Source organism: Rhinolophus ferrumequinum, chromosome 6 (genome assembly GCF_004115265.2).
Source record: "Rhinolophus ferrumequinum isolate MPI-CBG mRhiFer1 chromosome 6, mRhiFer1_v1.p, whole genome shotgun sequence".
NCBI lineage: Eukaryota > Metazoa > Chordata > Mammalia > Chiroptera > Rhinolophidae > Rhinolophus > Rhinolophus ferrumequinum.
Genome location: NC_046289.1, coordinates 73,342,645 through 73,361,120, shown reverse-complemented (window position 1 = coordinate 73,361,120; position 18,476 = coordinate 73,342,645). Strand labels below are relative to the sequence as shown.

Here is an 18,476-nt window from a genome sequence, read left to right as displayed (position 1 = left end):
ACAAAGCAAAACAAAACAAAACAAAGCAAAACAAAAAGCAGTGACAGTTTCGGCCTAAGCCCACCAAGCAATGTCCAGGTTGTCCTCTGCTGTACCAAAGAGCCCCCTGCTTATTGCGCAGGCAGAGCCGGTCACCTGGTGCCCAGAGTGACTTTGGGACTGCAGAATTAAATGCGTGGGCCTGAGGGGTCTGGATAATAGTTTTTACAAAGTCAGTGCAGTTTCTGCCCTTGCCTGCACATATGCACACTGAGAGTAGCACCACCAGCCCCGTGTCCAGTACTCCTGAGTCTTAAGGCACTTCTTCAGTGTGTGTGTGTGTATGGGGGGGTGCGGGAGGGAGATTTCTGATCTGCTGAAAGCCCAGAGCTGCGCCTGCCTTACTGCTGATCTCTGGGTGTGTCTCTGCAGTTGCACTTGCCCCGCCCTAGGCAGGCCAGAAAGGGTGGAGGCTGGGGATGGAGGGGTCTTCTCTCTCCCAGCCCAGCCGTGCGTCACCCTCTTCCCGCAGGCCAGAAAAGGTGGTGGCTGGGGGTGGAGGAGTCTCTTCTCTCCTAGCCCAGCCAAAATCACACACTTCCCAGTCTCCCTGGGTCAGGGCTGCCAGTCAGGCTTCCCAGAGCCTGAGCACTACTACGGCTCCTCTGTAATCTGACACTACTCCTCAGTTCAGGGGCCAGTTTAAGTCTCTGGAAGGGCGTGGTAGGATTGGAAGAGAGGGGCGGGGGAGGGGCCAAGGTATGGAGTGTGTGTTCTTTGTCCGCCCCAGGGCCCACTAGCCGCCCTCCCGGCGGGAGAAATCAGCCGTGGGACGCAGGGAAAGAGCCCACCTCCTGGTCTCTGTGCTCTCCGTTCCGCCCTGGGATCCCGTGCGTGCCCGGAACTGTGGGTGCCACCGTGGTTTTCGCTGCCGCCGGCTGAGACTCCGCTGTGAGCTGGGATTTCCCTCCGCCGCCGCTGGCCGCGCGTTTTCACTCCGCTCCCTTCCTTCCTTCCCGTGCTCGCCCAATTAGCGCACCTTCAAGTAATCCTTAGCTTCAAGTAATCCACCAGTCTCTTAGCTGTTCTGTGTGATGAGCAAAGAGTTCTTTGATGGGTTATAGGTCTTGTTTGTAATAAGATCCGGAGGAGAACTCAGAAAGTGCGCCCTGCTGCCGCCATTCCTATGACGTCACTTTCCCCAGAATTTTTAGTATGTACAATTAACAAAGGCTAATTTCATCAATATCTTTATCCTCTTACTGTATAACATATGAGCCTTAGAGTACTGGTTTGTTTTTGATTCTACAAAAGTAAACGTTATTATTATTTTACCTAATCAATGTCTTTTATTTTTTGCCTCTTAGTTCTTCCATCTGGGGCTATTTTTTTCCATTTAAGTAATTTATTTTAGAGAGACTCTCTTAATGACCTACTCTTTCAGGTTTTGTGTGACTTGAAACGTCTTTAGTTTGCTGTTGTTTTTGAGAGACTTTGCTAAATATGGGCTTCTAGGTTAATAATTATTTTATCTCATTACATTCCACTGTCTTCTGGTTTTTTGTTGTTGCTTTTGGTTAGCAGAGAATCTAATTGTTCTTTTACTGGAGATTTATTTTTTTCCTCTCTTGTTGCTTTCAAATGTTCTCTTTGTCTTTGGTGTTGTAAAGTTCCATGAGAATGTGTCTCTTGTGTGGGTTTTTCTGAGCCTCCAGAATCTAAGGATTGATGTTTTTCACTATTCTAGAAAATTTCCAGACATTATCTCTTCGAATATGGACTCTCTCATTCTCTATAGTCCTTTTACAACTCTAATTTGTATTACTAGGTTGGTGCAAAAGTAATTGAGGTTTAAAAGGTTAAAAATAATTGCACAAACTGCAATTACTTTTGCACCAACCTAATAGAATATCTCACTTTAATCACCATTTCTCTTAAACTCACTTTCATATTTAATGTCTATCTCTCTGTACTGCTCTCTGGATAATTTTTCTTTTCTTTTCGTATCTTAGTTTCTAAAATGTTGATCTATAGACCACTTTCTTGTTATACATGTATACCAATGAAAACAAAAGTCAAAGAAAATCACCATTTCTACAAAAGGAATGGCTCATTTTCTAAGTCTTTAAAAATATACATTGTACAATCCGTGCACCTCACCAAAGGTGGCAATGTAATAAATACACTAGCTTAGTTCTCGTTACTATTCAGCAAGGTCCACCAACTGCCTGTTATAAGCTCTCTCCTTTCTAGATTTCTCCAGGGCTTTATCTGTGGTTTTCTTATTCTCCCCTTGACATTTGGGACAGTACTACTTGCCTTTAGTTTATGATTCATTCCTACATAGAAGAAGTGGAACCACTGGATGGGGTACTCATTGTCACAGCTGATCATTTCTCCGTTGGAGACCTGATTGCACAGACAATATGTTGGTTCGTATGGGTCAATGGGAAGGTCTGTGGGGGATGCTTCCCTCTCTGCTTTGGCCTTGGAGCATTTCTTCCCCTTGGAGTTCTTTGCTTTCTTCTCCTTAGGCATTCGTGAAGTGATGTCATCATGGCCATAATTATTAGCTGCGTGCTCCTGATTCCTGATTGTTGCACTGTTGCCAGGACCTCTTGTTGTTGGGCTTTTCTGCCTGCGTGATTGTCTTGTTCTTAGACTTATCCTGGCTGGCTTTGCTTCTGTGGCCAGTGGTGTCATTGACTTCTTGCTGGGTCTCAAAGTGCTCCATGTGACTGTCTACCTGCTTGGTCCGGTTCCCCACCAGCTCCACCATCTGACTCACAATCTGGATCTTCTCCTCATCCAGCTCCTGGCTCTGAATCAGGGCTCTTGAATGCAGTGCAACACTCTCCTTTACTGGGTGCCATCTCTCTCCTGTTTCAGCTTCTCATAATACTCATCCAGTTCCTTCAGGATTTCCGAGCCATGGTGGGGCACCGATCACCCAGAAGAGACCCTGGCCTTGGATCACTTATGATTTCACCACTCCTTACGGCTGCTGGCCTGCCTGGCGGGTCCCTGAGGTCAGGGTGGGAGGCCTGAGCCGTGTCCTCGGTAGTGCAGGCAATGTGTAGAAATATGTTAAACTAAAGCATAACAACCAGCCTCAACCCAGGCCCCCCCCCAGTACCCCTATTACTCCGCCTGGATAATTTCTTCACATCTACCTCTGAGTTCCTTTATACTGCCTTCCGCTGTATCTAAGCTGCATTTTAACCTCAAAATTGATATTAAAAAATATTTAGTGAAATATAACTGACACACAAAAAAATGCACTGATTTAAAATCTACAATTTGATGAGCTTTGATATATATATTTATATTTATTTATATTTGATATATATATAAAAGCATCTCAAAAATGAAGATAATAAAATTTTTATTACCTCAGAAGTTTCCTCATGCCTCTTTGTAGTTGATCTCCCCTCTATCTTTATGTCAAGGCAGCACTAATCTGCTTTCTATCATTATAGTTTAATTTGCATTTTCTATAATTTTATATAAATGGAATAATAATAAATTTAACCAGAGAGGTGAAAGATCTGTACACTGAAAACTATAAGACACTGCTGAAAATAAAGAAGACACAAATAAATGAAAATATATTGTATGTTAATGGATTGGAAGAATTAATATTGTTAAAATGTCCATACTATCCAAAGCTATCAACAGATTTCATACAATCCCTATCAAAATTACAAGGGCATTTTTTTTTCATAGAAATAGAAAAAAACAATCCCACAATTTGTTTGAAACCACAAAAGACCCAAATAGCCAAAGCAATCTTGAGAAAGAAGAGCAAAGCTGGCGGAATCGCATTTCCTGATTTTAAATTACATTACAATGTTAGAGTAATCAAAACAGTATGGTATTGGCATAAAAACAGACACATAGATCAGTGGAACAGAATAGAGAGCCCCGAAATAAACTCGTTTTCAACAAAGAAGCCAAGAGTATACAATGGGGGAAAAGTAGTCTCTTCAATAAATGGTTTTGGGAAAAGTGATAGCCACATGCAAAACAATGAAACTGGATCCTTATCTTACACCACTCACAAAAATCAACTCAAAATGAATTAAGAACTTGAACATAAAGTCTAAAACCGTGAAGCTTCTAGAACGGAAAAATAGAACAAAATATAGCTTATTTTCTATGGTCATGAAATGTTCAAGAGCATGAGAGTCAATATAATGTTAATGGAATTTATCAAAAGCTTCTTGGGTATTTATGTTTTCAATAAAAACCAAAATTTTTATTTTCCTTTTAAAAGGTAACCTAGTTTTCTTTCTTTCTTTTTGTTTTTTTTGGATGAAGTAGAACATACATAGAGGAAAGTGAACTAATCATAAGTGTGCATTCAATGAATTATCGCAAAATGGACACGTTCTTTGGGCAGTACTCACTGCACAAACCAAGAAATAGAGTGTTGTCAATAACCCATAAGCTCCCCTTATGCCTCCTCTCAATTATTCACTGCTCTCTACTCTCCAAATAAAGCACTGTTTTTGACTTCTAAAACAATAAATTAGTTTTGCCTGTTGTTGAATTTTATATAAATAGAATCATATAGCATGCAATCTTTTGGGTCTGGCTTGTTTTGTTAACAAATTTGTGAGATTCATCCATGTTGTTGCTTGTAGAAATAGTTTCTTCTTGTAATACAGTATTCCATTCTATAAACATAGCACAATTTATTTATTCATTCTCCTACTGATTGACATTTGGCTTGTTACTGCTTTTCTGCTCTTTCAAATAATGCTCTTAAAAGCATTCCAGTACATGTTTTTTAGGGGCACAAACATGGAGGTTTGACAATTAAGTTCGAGAACTCATCCTAGAAAAAGTGCTGCACACCTCATTGCTGAATATCACTACAGTCACCTTCAAAGTTCTCTCGTTGGGAAGCTATGCACTGACGCCAGTGCCTAGTCCACTCTTCAAAGCAATTTTGGAACTCTTTTTTCTGGAATGGCCATTAGAGCTGTCGTTGTATTACCCTTGATGTCCTGAATGTCATCAAAATGTCTTCCTTTCAATATTTCCTTTATCTTTGAATAAAGAAAGAAGTCATTGGGGGCCAGATCAGATGAGTAGGGAGGGTGTTCCAATATAGTTATTTGTTTACTGGCTAAAACCTCTCTCACAGACAGTGCCATGTCAGCTGGTGCATTGTCATGATGCAAGAGCCATAAATTGTTGGCGAAAAATTCAGGTCGTCTTAAGTTTTTCACAAGCCTTTTCAGCCCTTCCAAATAGTAAACTTCGTTAACTGTTTGTCCAGTTGGTACAAATTCGTAATGAATAATCCCTCTGATATCAAAAAAGTTTAGCAACATCATTGCAACAAGTTCGCAAACTTAACTGTCAGACCTCGTATGTATATATTTCTGTTGAGTATATAGCTAGGAGTGGAATTAATGGATCATAGGCTACGAGTATGGTTAACATAAGTAGACATTTCTAAATAATTTTCTAAAGTGATTGTACCAATTTATGCCTCTTAAGCAGTGTATCAAAGTTCAAATTGCTCCAGTCTTTGAGAACATTTGGTATCGTCAATCTTTTTAATTTTAGCCTTTCTGGTTATCTTGGCAATTCTTGGCTCATTGCATTTTAATATAAATTTTATTACCAATGTGTCAATTTCCACAAAAAAGTCTGGATTTTGATTGAGGCTATTTGAATATATGGATCATTTTGGAGGCTAATATTAGTGTTCTAATCCATAAAAATGGTAGATCCCTCATTTTATCTAGCTGTTCTTTCATTTTTCCTAATAATGTCTTGTAATTTTTAAATAAAGGATTTGCACATCTTTTGTTAGATTTACTTAGATACTTAATATTTCTGATGCCACTTAATAGTGATCATTAAAAAATGTTAATTTTCTAACTATTGCTGGCATATAAAAATAAAACTTTTTTGTGGATTAGTACTTACATCATTAACTGATTAGTTTCAAGATTATGTCAGTAGTGATAATGATGGTGTTATTTCATCCATTCTCAGCATTTAGTCATTTTGTGTCTTTTTCTTCCTGTATTGCACTGGCTAGGAGCTCTAGGAGCGGGTGGTTGTGAGTAGCCTTAGTTAATTTCTGGTCTTAGAGGGTACTCTTTCAATATTTTACCATAAAGTATAATATTTGGTGTAAGTTTCTATGGTTACCCTTCAGTAAATTACAGATATTCCTTTAATTTAAGGATGTGCCAAAGAGCTATTTTTTTCAAAAGAAATATTTGTTGAATTTTATAAAAATTTTTCTGCACCCATTGAGATGACCATATGGTGTTTCTTTTTTATGTTGTTGATGCACTGAATTATATTGATTGATTTTCAAATATTAAACCAACCTTGCATTCCTGGAGTAAGTCTCACTTGGTATCCTTCTTATGTATCATTTCATTCAGTTTCCTGATATTTAGGATTTTTGTATCATGTTTGTGAGGAAGATTGTTTGTAATTTTCCTTTATTGTAATGTGCTTTTCAGTTTTGGTATCAAGGTTTTGTTAGTCTCATAAATTATTTGGGAAGTGGTTTATACTTTTCTCAGACCTACATTCTTCCAGCTTCAAGTGCAGCAGAAAGAGAGAGTCTCTCTTCCATAAGCTCCCATATATGCAAATATCTTTTAATTGAGACTTGTTTGGTTTCACTGGCCTAATTTTAGTTATGTGGAGATTTCTTAGCCAATAACTATTGCCATGCTCTGATTGGTTGGGGAGGAAGTCAGCACCACCTTAGCTGTATGGACTGAGAGTGGGAAGGGATTTTCCTGAGGAAAATCAGGGTCCTATTACTTTAAAATGGGGAATGGATGTTGAGTAGGTAGAAATTACATATGGCCATTACATCATTTATGTTTCTTTTTCTGACATAAAGAAGTAAAAAATTTTACATAGCCAAATTTATAAATTAATTTTTATGTTTCTCTACTAAAAACTCCATACAATCCTTAATAAGATAATTTAACCTATTTTTTTATTTTCATATTTTATATTTATCTATTTAATTCATTTTGAATTTATTTCAGTTTAAGATATGAGGTGAGAATCCAATTTAACTTTTCTTCCCAGATACTAGATGATCTCTTAATTCACCTTCATTTATTCAACTTGTTACTTCATTAGTAAAATATAGTATCTGACTCTTAACATGGTACTTACTCTGTAACAAGCCCTATGCTAAGCATTCTAACATATATTAATGCATTAGTATTTAGAAGGATTCTCAGATAAATACTATCATTATCTATCACCTATCTATCTATCATCTATCTATCTATCTATCTATCTATCTATCTATCTATCTATCTATCTATCTATCTATCATCTATCATCTATCAAAACTGAGACACAAAGAAGTCTTGCTTGGTCAAGATCATATAGGTAGTTTGGATCTGAACCCAGGTAGTAGGCTTCCAGTATATGTTCTCAATCTCTGCTATATTGCCTCTCAAAATGATTGAGGTCCACAGCATGCTTTGCAGCTACTAGCTTTGCAGCCTGTATGCTTCTGTAGTACCCATGCATAATCTTGTTCCCACCAGTTGGCTTGTACCAAGAGTCAGTTGTCTGTTTCCAAATCTCCCTTTGATAATTGGACTTGTTATTGTATTTATATATTTTAACTAAATAAAGATAAATCAGTGAAATAAAGCTGTTTCTATGAAAACTGAGTTAATTCCTTTCAGTAGATTCCATAAAGCCAGATAATAAAAAATTTTTGTTGTTGTTGTTGAATGAGGTGTGGGTGAGAACTTTGAAGACTGGCAAACAAACAAAAAGTGAAAATTCTAAAATTCTGATCACAGATAGTGTCTCAGGTATCTTTAAATTTTCTGTACTACTAAAACAAATCCTGAAAATTATAAAGGATACGTTATGGATATGTTTTATTTCATTTTATTTATCTTTTATTTTAATTTTATTGGGGAATATTGGGGAATAGTGTGTTTCTCCAGGGCCCATCAGCTCCAAGTCATTGTCCTTCAGTCTAGTTGTGGAGGGTGCAGCTCACTGGCCCATGTGGGAATCGAACTGGCAACCCTGTTGTTCAGAACTCACGCTCTAACCCAATGAGCCATCCAGCCACCCCTGTGGATGTGTTTTAAATATGAAAGACTACAACAATCATGAGATTCATTCTAAAAAAACCCCCATATTTATAGATTAGTGAATAAATATTTGTTTATAGGTTTTAATTTCAAATAAACGTTTAAGACATAAATCACTTTTAAATTGTTCTTTTGCTTTAACCTCCTCCCCATGCCCAAATAACCAACCAAGTACTAAATCCCATTCTTTTTGAAAGGAAGGCTTCTATTGTGGTTAGTCAATAATTGTGGCATCATTTATGGAATTGACCTTCTTTTCTTTACTGATTATAAAGTCTACTTTTATCATATGTACTGCATCATATTTCCAATTGATATACCCAGTTGCATTGTTCTATCTGTTAGTTCTTAGAGTTTTAAAATCTGATACTTTTTTTTTTGTTGTTTAATATTGCTTGGCTATCTACATCATTAATTTTTCCATACATGTAATATTTCTGAAGTCTATCATAAATATATTGTTATTTTTTTCAAAGATTTTATTGGGGAAGGGTAACAGGACTTTATTGGGAACAGTGTGTACTACCAGGACTTTTTTCCAAGTGAAGTTGTTGTACTTTCAATCTTACTTGTGGAGGGTGCCGTTCAGCTTCAAGTTGTTGTCCTTTAAGTCTTAGTTGTGAAGGGCACAGCTCAGCTCCAGGTCCAGTTGCCGTTGCTAGTTGCAGGGGTTGCAGCCCACCATCCCTTGCGGGACTCGAGGAATTGAACTGGCAACCTTGTGGTTGAGAGCCCGCACTCCAACCAACTGAGCCATCCGGGAGGCAGCTCAGCTCAAGGTGCCGTGTTCAGCCTTAGTTGCAGGGGGCAGACCCCCAATCCCCTGCGAGGAGTTGAACCAGCAACCTTGTGGGTGAGAGCCCACTGGCCCATGTGGGAATCGAACTGGCAGCCTTCGGAATTAGGAGCATGGAGCTCCAACCGCCTGAGCCACCGGACCAGCCCATAAATATATTCTTGTTGAGGATATTTTTACCAATTTTGAAGGTTCTAGTGAAGATGGAATGCTAAGTTTATAATTACAACTTAAAAATTAGGCAAAATTGAGAAACTCAGACATTGCAGGCATAGACGTGGTATACTGAGTTTTCAGTACTGTCTGACAAGATTGCATGAGTCAATAATGACACAAGTGGGAAAGTACTGTAGGTTATAGCACATGGCACAACGCTGTCTAGGAGGGGATAGTTCATGGAGCTCAGAACAGGAGCTACATTTGCAGAGGTAAGGAGGCAACTTTCCTCCTCTCTAAGGTCCAGCTCATCTTTACGAGAGGAGCTTGCTCATTTTCTCCCTCAACACCTGCTTCACCTGTTTGTTTCTCAAGGTGTAGATAAAGGGGTTAAGCACTGGCGGCACCATGGTGTTGAGCAAGGCCACCACCTTGTTCCTGTCCCCCTGGCTGCCCTTGCCAGGCCGGATATACATGAAGATGCAGCTGCCATAGGAGAGAGACACCACAATGAGGTGGGAGGAGCAGACTGAGAAGGCTTTCTGCCTCTCCTTGCCGGAGGGGATGTGCAGGATGGTGCGGAGGATGTGGCCGTAGCAGGTGGCTATCACACACAGGGTGCCCAGTAAGATGCAGTTGGCCACAATAAAGCCCAGAAGCTCTATTAGACTTGTGTCTGCACAGATGAGTTCCAGGAGTGGAAAGTTGTCACAGAAGAAATGATTAATGATATTGGGACCACAGAATGGCTGCTGAAATATGATGAACATTGGAATGGTGATGAGGAGGAATCCTGTCACCCACGAACAAAGCACTAGCTGGACACAGACCCTTTTGCTCATGATGGTGACATAATGCAGGGGGTTACATATGGCCACATACCTGTCAAAGGACATCACTGCCAGTAGGAAGAACTCTGTGGTGCCCAGGGAGAAATAGAGGAAACTTTGTAGGAAACAGCCTGGGAGGGAGATGGTCTTGTATCCGGTCAGGATGTTGGTCAGCATCTTGGGGAAGATGACGGAGGTGAACCAGATCTCCAGGACAGCAAAGTTGCGGAGGAAGTAGTACATGGGGGTGTGGAGACGCCTGTCCAGGAGGGTGACGACCACAATGAGGAGATTCCCCAGGAGAGTGAGGAGGTGGGTGAGGAGGAGCCCCAGGAAGATGAGCATCTGCAGCTCACAGGCGTCTGAGAGCCCCAGCAGGACAAACTCGGTGACAGTGGTGTGGTTCGCCATGGCCCCTCTGGCCTCTGGTGGGATGGTCAGCGAGAGGTGTGCAGCAGCAGGGTTCGTGATGTTCTGAGGATCTGAGGTCACCTGAACCTGAAAGGAAAGAGGGGTGAGTGTTGCATTTCGAGCTGAAGGAGTCCTTTATTTCTTTGACCTACTAGTTGCTTTCTTTCCCTCCTCAGGCTGGTTGTCCAAATTCCTCACTGAATTAGCATCAAGACATATAATTTGACCCATTTTAAAAATAAATTTTCTGGGATTCTTTGGGAAAGGTTTTGCCTTTACCAATTTCCCCCCCCCATTTCTCTTGTTTCTGTTAGGAAACTGTGTTAAAAACCTTTCATTCTTTTAGATCAGTTGAGATCACCCATGTGTGCCCAAATGTTGTAAGGGGTCTCCTAAGCCCATTAAAATATAAGAGGTGCCAAAAAAATGAATACACATTTTAAGAGATGTTATTTATGCTCAAGCAGTAGTTCCCCATAATCGGAAGTGTCTGGACGCTGATGGTAACCACTCTGAGTACCTCTTGTAAATGCAGAAGTCAAATGTGACTTGTATTTATCTTTTGTTATCGGCATTTATTGAGTATTCCAATTTTAATAATTTTTTCCTTTCTTACATGTGTATACACTTTTTTGGCACCCTCTGTACTTCCCGTTGCAATGGATCACAGGCCTTCACTGACTGCATTGAGGGAATACTTACTTTAGGAGCTTGTTACGAAAGACATTCAAGTTCAGGAGACTGTGGTTGCACCCGAGCTTCACAATTTACTAACTTATCTGGCACCTGTTACCTAACCTCACCAAAAGTCTGTTTCCTTATTGGAATAATAAAAGTACCTCTATAAAAAGTTGTCCCAGAACTTAAATGAATGATGGATAGCCAACACTTAGCACAAGGCTAGCCATAAAGCAAGTAGTCACATAATGTTAGCTATTTTATTTCTCCCTTTGTGGTTGAAACTCTAGTGTAGGGTAATAATAAGAACAAGTAAGAGTGAAATTGGAGGAAGAGAAATTTTGAACCGTATGTATTTGAATGAACAGTTTTAAAAGTATAAAAACGTTATCAGTTCATTATGGGAAGTTTAAGAAATACAGAGAAATGGAAAAAGAAGAATCACCTATAGTCCCACAGAAACAACTTTTATTAAGATTTTGACTTATTTCTATTGTATTTTTTCTATTATTTAGTGTTTATTGGTTTATATAGCCATGCTTATAGATTATGTATACTTGTTTTGCAACTCTTTCTTTCCCACATATTACTATGACAACTTTTTGCCGTGTTAATACAAACTTTTTGTTAATATATTATTTGGCCAATGTGCTTTAGGATACATGTGCTATGAAATTAATATGTAGAGGGGGAAGAGCATGCATTTCTAAATTAGGTATCATGCTCAAAAGTTTGGTATAATTTCCTCAGTGATATTAATAAAGAATAATAATGAAAAATGCTGATAGAGTTGTTCATTGGTTCAATTTCTATTTTAGAGAATACATCTTTGTTTTAAATTATTGTTATTTCTAGGTTTTACATTGCTTAATATTGTCCTTAGAGATCTTGATAAGAGCTAGGTAATCTTTGTATAAAAGTCTTGCTTTTATACAAAGGACTGATTAAGGCAAGCTTCTGTAGGGAAGAGCTGATTCCATCTGAAACAGGAGCAGGAACTAATGTGATATGGTTGCATTATGGAAACGGTAACGCTACATTATAGCTATATAAAATATGTATTTATATTGAGAAGAACTGGATGAGAACATGGAAAAATGAGCATAATTGCCATATAAGAATGGGAGAATAACGGGTGACTTTTCTTTCTTCTTTTTATTATTTTTATTATTACTTATACAATAACAAATTCAAAATTATAAAAGAAACCATCACAGTGAGCCCATTTGGATTAAGAGTTAAGTAGAATGTTTCCGGAGAGACAAAGAGGAAACAAACTGAGAAGGATGAAAATAATCAAATAAGTCAGCTGTGCCATAGCCTGCCAGTGGACACCTGAAAACAGACAACAGAGTCCTAGGCAGAGTGTCCAGAAGAATCAGATTCCCCTTCTCCCATTCCCAAAATTGCCCCAATGCAGGTTCCCTCACTAGCTATTAGGTGAGGTGCTCGACTGTCTTCAAGGCAGTTCTGATGATGGAGACTCCTGGTTTTCACAGGAAGCTCCTGGCTCTGCAATGTTGCTTGAGGACTAACTACACTGCTTGGGGGACTCACCAGAAATTCAAAGTGAATGAAGCTCCAGAGCTGTAACATGGTCTGTAGGTCACGGACATAGGCAGGTCCTGTTCTCTTTATTCTGTTTGTGTCACCAAACCTCCATGTTTTCCAACTACCAATCTGTCTTAAGAAATGCTCCCTGACTTTGTTGTCACTGACTCATCCCCAGATCTCCTCAGAAATGAGCTATCTCTATATGTTCCCCAGAACTTTTGGGTTCACCAATTTCGCATGAAGTTTCTATTTCTCCTCTTCCTTCACAGTGTGGCTGCTGGACCACTTTCCTTGGAAATAGATATAGAACCTAATTAATGATTCTTTCATCCCTCCTATACTAAGACAGAGGCAGACATCAATTGAAGTGGGTTGGTATGACTTCAGTTGGGCTTAAGAGTCTTCTAGCTAATGGTACATGCCCTTCCAGGGACATGATGCCCATAGAGGATTCTGAGGTAAATTATTCATGGGAGACTTCTTGTCTCTGTGAATCTGGCATAAGGCCTGGACTGCTTGGGGTTCTGTTTGGTCTCCATGGAAACTCAGAGATACACAAGTTACACAGCTCAAACTTAACCAATCTGAAGATACTCACTCTTCTCTTGTGGGATGGAGCTGTGCTTCCCCTGAGATTCATTACCATCAGTGGTAATAGGGACCTAGGAAGGTCCCTTACCTAGGAAGGTCCCTTACCTCTTACTTTCTGCAACTTTGGTATTGAACCTTAGGAAGGTCCCTTACCTAGGAAGGTCCCTTACCTCTTACTTTCTTCAACTTTGGTATTGAACATTTACATTGTTCTGGTCGAGAAGCTCAGACACTCCTAATGAAGTTTAATTGTAACAAAGAAGACAGTTATTAAAATAGTCAACAAGTTATTGTTGAGTGCTTATTGTGTGACAAGTACTGTTCTAGATGCTGGTGGTACATGGGCAGAATTTTGTGGGGAAGAAAGATATTAAACAATCACACAAATATTAATTACTATTGTGACTGAGGAGAGCTCATAGGAGATCCTTAACCAGACTGAAGGATAGGGAAGATGTTCTGGATGGAGTTATATGAGTATAAAGCTGAGACCTGAAAAATGAGTTGGAGTGTGTGTGTGGAGGTGTGTGTGAAGAATTTTTAATTAATTAATCAATCATTCATTTAATACATATTTATTGAATACCTATTATGTGCTAGGCACTATACTATGCACTGAGGATAACTATGAGTGGTGAACGAAACAGACGTGGTTCCCTGTCCCCATGGAGCTTTCTCTCCATTGGGTGAATCTTGGTAAGAAGACCTTGGGACAGTCCACATCTTGGTCCCTGGCCCATTCAAGCTAAAATTACTTTTGTAATCTCACTTTCTCTCTTTGCTCACCAAACTGTTCCCTAGACCAGAAAAAACTGGCTGTTATAACTTGAATGCAGTAAGTATTATGATTTTAGGAAAAAATGATGTGTTTGAAAAGGCAAGTGAGTGACTGACTGCCTTTCAGCTGTTTTAAATGGACTAGTGAGTTAATTTGACTGTCCCTTGAGTCTGGCTATTCTTGAGGTGATAGGATGGCTAGGGTTGGCAACCCACTCCCTAAACACCTGGTCACCTCAGATGAACTGCTAGTGTAGTTACCTTACTCTTGGAAAGAGTCATAACTACACCAGTGACCTATCAGAAGGGGTCACTGAACAGCTGTGGGTAAGAAGCTGATAACTGGACAGCTGTGGGTAAGGAGTGTCCATGGCACACACCAGTTGCACCTGCTAAGAGCTGATTATAGCAATTGTATTCCGTCTCTGGCCAGACCAGGAAAGGCCTGACTTTCTGAGATCTGTAGCTCTTGGGTGGTGGTCACCCATCCGTGGGTACCTGCCAGACATGGTGAGAAATGGAAACCTCAACTCCCCAAGTGACTAAGGATTCTTCCTTTTCTTCCTCACTGGGTCTCGAGAGGGTCAGGGAGAATATAAAAACGTCCTCATGATTTTATCCTTACTATGTGAATCTTTGTTTCTGGGTGAAGGAAAAGGAACCTGATTTACTTTCCTCCCCCTGAACTGGAAAATTAGTTTTTTGGTCATACTAAAATTAAGGAGAGAAACACGTGTGAATAAATGTGTGATAACAAGATATTATGAGAGCTATGAAGGCATGGAACTGGGTGTAGTCATCACCTAGCTTCAACCAAGTCATGGCCATTCTTGTTTCACCTAGGCCACCACCTGTTTTCCGTTTTCCCATATTATTGTGAAGCAAATCCCAGACATTGAATCATTTCATCTGTAAATATTTCAGTTAAGTATAAAAACAATAATATTCTTTGAAATAGAAATATAATACCATTATTACTTGAAAAATTAAAAAAATACTTTATCAGTCATCAAAAGGATTAACTGTTCATTTGAATTGTCCTGACTGTTAATATAGTTAAGCATCTTTTCATTTATGTACTGGCTCTTTGGGTTTGCTTTTCTGTGAGGTGTTTATACACATTCTTAGCTCATTTAGCTATTGGGTTGTTTGTCTTTATATATTATGTACAATAACTCTTTATTTGTAATATGTATTCTCCACTCTACCCCCTTCCTACACACCGATTTAAACCTATTCATGTAGTTATTTCTTCCTTGACCACTGGATAGAATCAGGACAGGTATGACAAATTTTGCTGGCCATTCATATAGTTTTAGAAGTCTTTCTTGCATTCACTATCAGTCCAAAGAATGGGGTTATTAAATTGTCCAATCGTATGTAATTGTTAAAATTTTGAACTTTATTTCAAGTTAAAATGTACGCCTTCCTCCACTTAGGCCTATTTCAGGCAGGAAATCTTCAGAGAGAAAAGAGTGTGTTGTCGACTTCATCTGTCTTAATTTTGCAAGCCTACCTCCCTCTTACATGAGCTTTCTAACTCCTCCAGGGATATGGGGATGGGGTGGGGGTGGCTAATAGGGGATCTCCGGAGAACCTAAAGGAAAGGAAAGGTGGTATGGACAAAAAAGGTAACGGTGGTGGTGGTAAGCAGTGGTAGGACATGGAGTACAGCATAAGGAATAGAGTCAATGGAACTGTAACAGCTATGTACGATGTCGGAGGGGCAGTAGATTGGGGAAGGGAGGTTATCACTTTGTGAGGGGTGTAAATGTCTAACTATTACATTGTTTTGTACACCTGAAGCTAATAAAAATATATATATATATATGATGAATAAAGCTCTATCTTTGAAATTAAAAAAAAAAAGAAGTGGTAGGGTTTTGTTCTGTACATATTTTGAAGGTATAACCCACAGAATTTGCTGATGGCTTGGTTGTAGGACATAAGAGAAAGAGAGAAGTCAAAGATAACAGTTTTGTTTTTGATCTGGAGTCTGTCTTTTTTATTGTGGTGAAATACATATAACATAAATATTATCATTTTAATCGTTTTAAAGTGTACAGTTCAATGGCATTAAGTTCACTGACATTGTTGTGCAATCATCACCACTATCCATCTCCAGAACTTTTAATCATCCCAAATCGAAACTCAGTATCACACAATAAGTTTTTATTCCCACTCCCACTTCCAGCCCCTGGTTACGACATTTCTACTTTATGTCTACACAATGTTGACTATTGTAAGTACCTCATGTAAGTGGAACCATACAATATTTATCCCTTTGTGTCTAGTTTATTTCACTTAGCAAAATGTCTTCAAGGCTCTACAATGTCTACAATGCCATGTTGTAGCATTTATAAAAATTCTATTCCGTTTTAAGGATGAACAACATTCCATTGTATGTATATACCCTATTTGTTTATCCATTCATTCAGCAATTGGCATTTGAGTTGTTTCCACCTTTTTGGTTATTATGACCAATGCTGCTATGAACATGGATGCACAAATAACTGTTTGAGCCTCTGCTTTCAGTTCTTGGGGTATATATCCAGAAATGGAATTGCTGTATCGGATGGTAAATCTATGTTTAAATTTTTTAGGAACCACTACACTGCTTTCCACAGTGGCTACCGCATTTTATATTCCCACCAGCAATGTACAAGGGTTCTAATTTCTCTACATTCTTGCCAACACTTCCTATGTTCTGTTTCAATTTTTTAAAAATAATGGTCATCTTTATGGGTGTGAAGTGGTATCTCATTGTGGTTTTGATTTACATTTCCCTAACGATCAGTGAGATTGCACATCTTTTCATGTGCTTTTTGGCAATTTGTAGAATTGGGTTGTTTGTTTTTGTTGTTGAGGACATCATTTTTGAGATTATAGTAGATATACAATCCCAGTTTGAGATCCTTCTATGGTAATTTGTCTAATTAAGTTTTCTAATTCTTCTTGGATGTTGAAAATTCTCTTTTTCTAGGAAATTATCCATTTCTTCCTGTTTTTCAAATTTGTTATTGAAGGTTACACCTGATATTTTCTTACACAAATCATTTTCTACCCGGAATTATAGTTATTTGTGTACTTTCTATCTTCCATATTAAATTTAAAATTCTTCAAAGGCATAGATTAATTATTATCTCTCAGGAAACGTGGTACGTTTCCTTGAATATGGTGTTTGTGTAATCACTATTTTGGAATGAATTAATATGTTAATTAATTTCATATTTGTTCACTTACTAATTTGACTTTATTTTTGTCTTCATCAAAGTACCAAACATCTTAGTAACAAATTGCGATAGGTCAAATACTGTATTTAACTTTATATAAGATTGATTTCTGATCAAGATGGTGGAGTAAGTAAACTCTGCTTACATCCTGTCATTATTGCATCAAAATTACAACTGAACTATAGAACAACCATCATTGAGAATCACCTTAAGTCTAGCTGAATAGAAGTCCTGTAACTAAAGACATATAGAAGCCACCTCGAGGGTGGTAGGAGGGGTTGAGACGTGGAACAAGGTGGTCTCCATACCCACATGTGGTGGTTAAAAATTGGGAGGGATATTTCAGCTGCAGAGGACCCCCTGAAGAGCGAGGGGTTCCAGCTTCACACTAGGCTCCCTGGCCTACGAGAGATAAAGAGCTTCCCAGACAAGAAAAAGCTAACGGAGTTCACAACCTCAAAACTAGTATTACAAGAAATGTTAAAGGGACTTCTTTAAGGAGGAGAAGAAAAAAAGACCAAAAATATGAATAGTAAAATGGCAATAACTACATATCTTTCAATACTTACTTCCAATGCAAATGGTTTAAATGCTCCAATCAAAAGACATAGGGTAGCTGAATGGATAAGAAAAAAAAACCCTAACTTATACTTCAGATTGAAAGACACACATAGACTGAAAGTAAAGGAGTAGAAAAGGATATTTCTTGAAGATGAAAAAAAAAAGTGGGGGTAGCAATACATTTTACAGCAGACAAAACAGACTTTAAAACAAAGACTGTAACAAGAGACAAAGAAGGACCCAGTAATCCCACTTGTGGGTATTTATCCCAAGAAACCCAAAACATTACTTCAAAGGTACATGTACATCCATATGCTCATTGCAGCGTTATTTACAACAGCCAAGATATGGAGGCAACCTGCATGTCCATCAGTGGATGAATGGATAAAGAGGTGGTACATATTTACAATTAAATATTATTCAGCCATTAAAAAGAATGAAGTCTTGTCATCTGTAACAACATGGATGGAGCTAGAGGGTATTGTGCTGAGTGGAGTAAGTCAGACAGAGGAAGATAAATGCTATATTATTTCATTTATTCAAGTATGGGGAATCTAAAGAACAAAACAAACAAACAAAACAGAAACAGACTCATAGAGAACATTTTGATGGTTGCCAGATGAGAGGAAGTTGGGATGGGTGAAAAAGGTGAAGGGATTAAGAAGCACAAATTGGTAGTTACAAAATAGTCATAGAGATGTAAAGTATAGCATAAGGAATATAGTCAATAGTATTATAATAACTATGTGTGGTGTCAGATGGGTACTAGATTTATTGGGGTGATCAC

The 18,476-nt window shown here is 38.6% G+C and overlaps 1 protein-coding gene and 1 pseudogene across 1 annotated transcript; both read right to left on the bottom strand.

Moving 5' to 3' along the window:
* Positions 1–2,182: 2,182 nt before the first annotated feature.
* LOC117023189 (inhibitor of growth protein 1-like) lies at positions 2,183–2,913 on the bottom strand (annotated as a pseudogene).
* Positions 2,914–9,368: 6,455 nt separating this feature from the next.
* On the bottom strand, positions 9,369–10,295 carry LOC117023188 (olfactory receptor 49-like). The gene has a single exon (XM_033107645.1). The coding sequence runs from the start codon at positions 10,293–10,295 to the stop codon at positions 9,369–9,371; it is 927 nt and encodes a 308-aa protein (XP_032963536.1).
* Between the last annotated feature and the right edge of the window lie 8,181 nt (positions 10,296–18,476).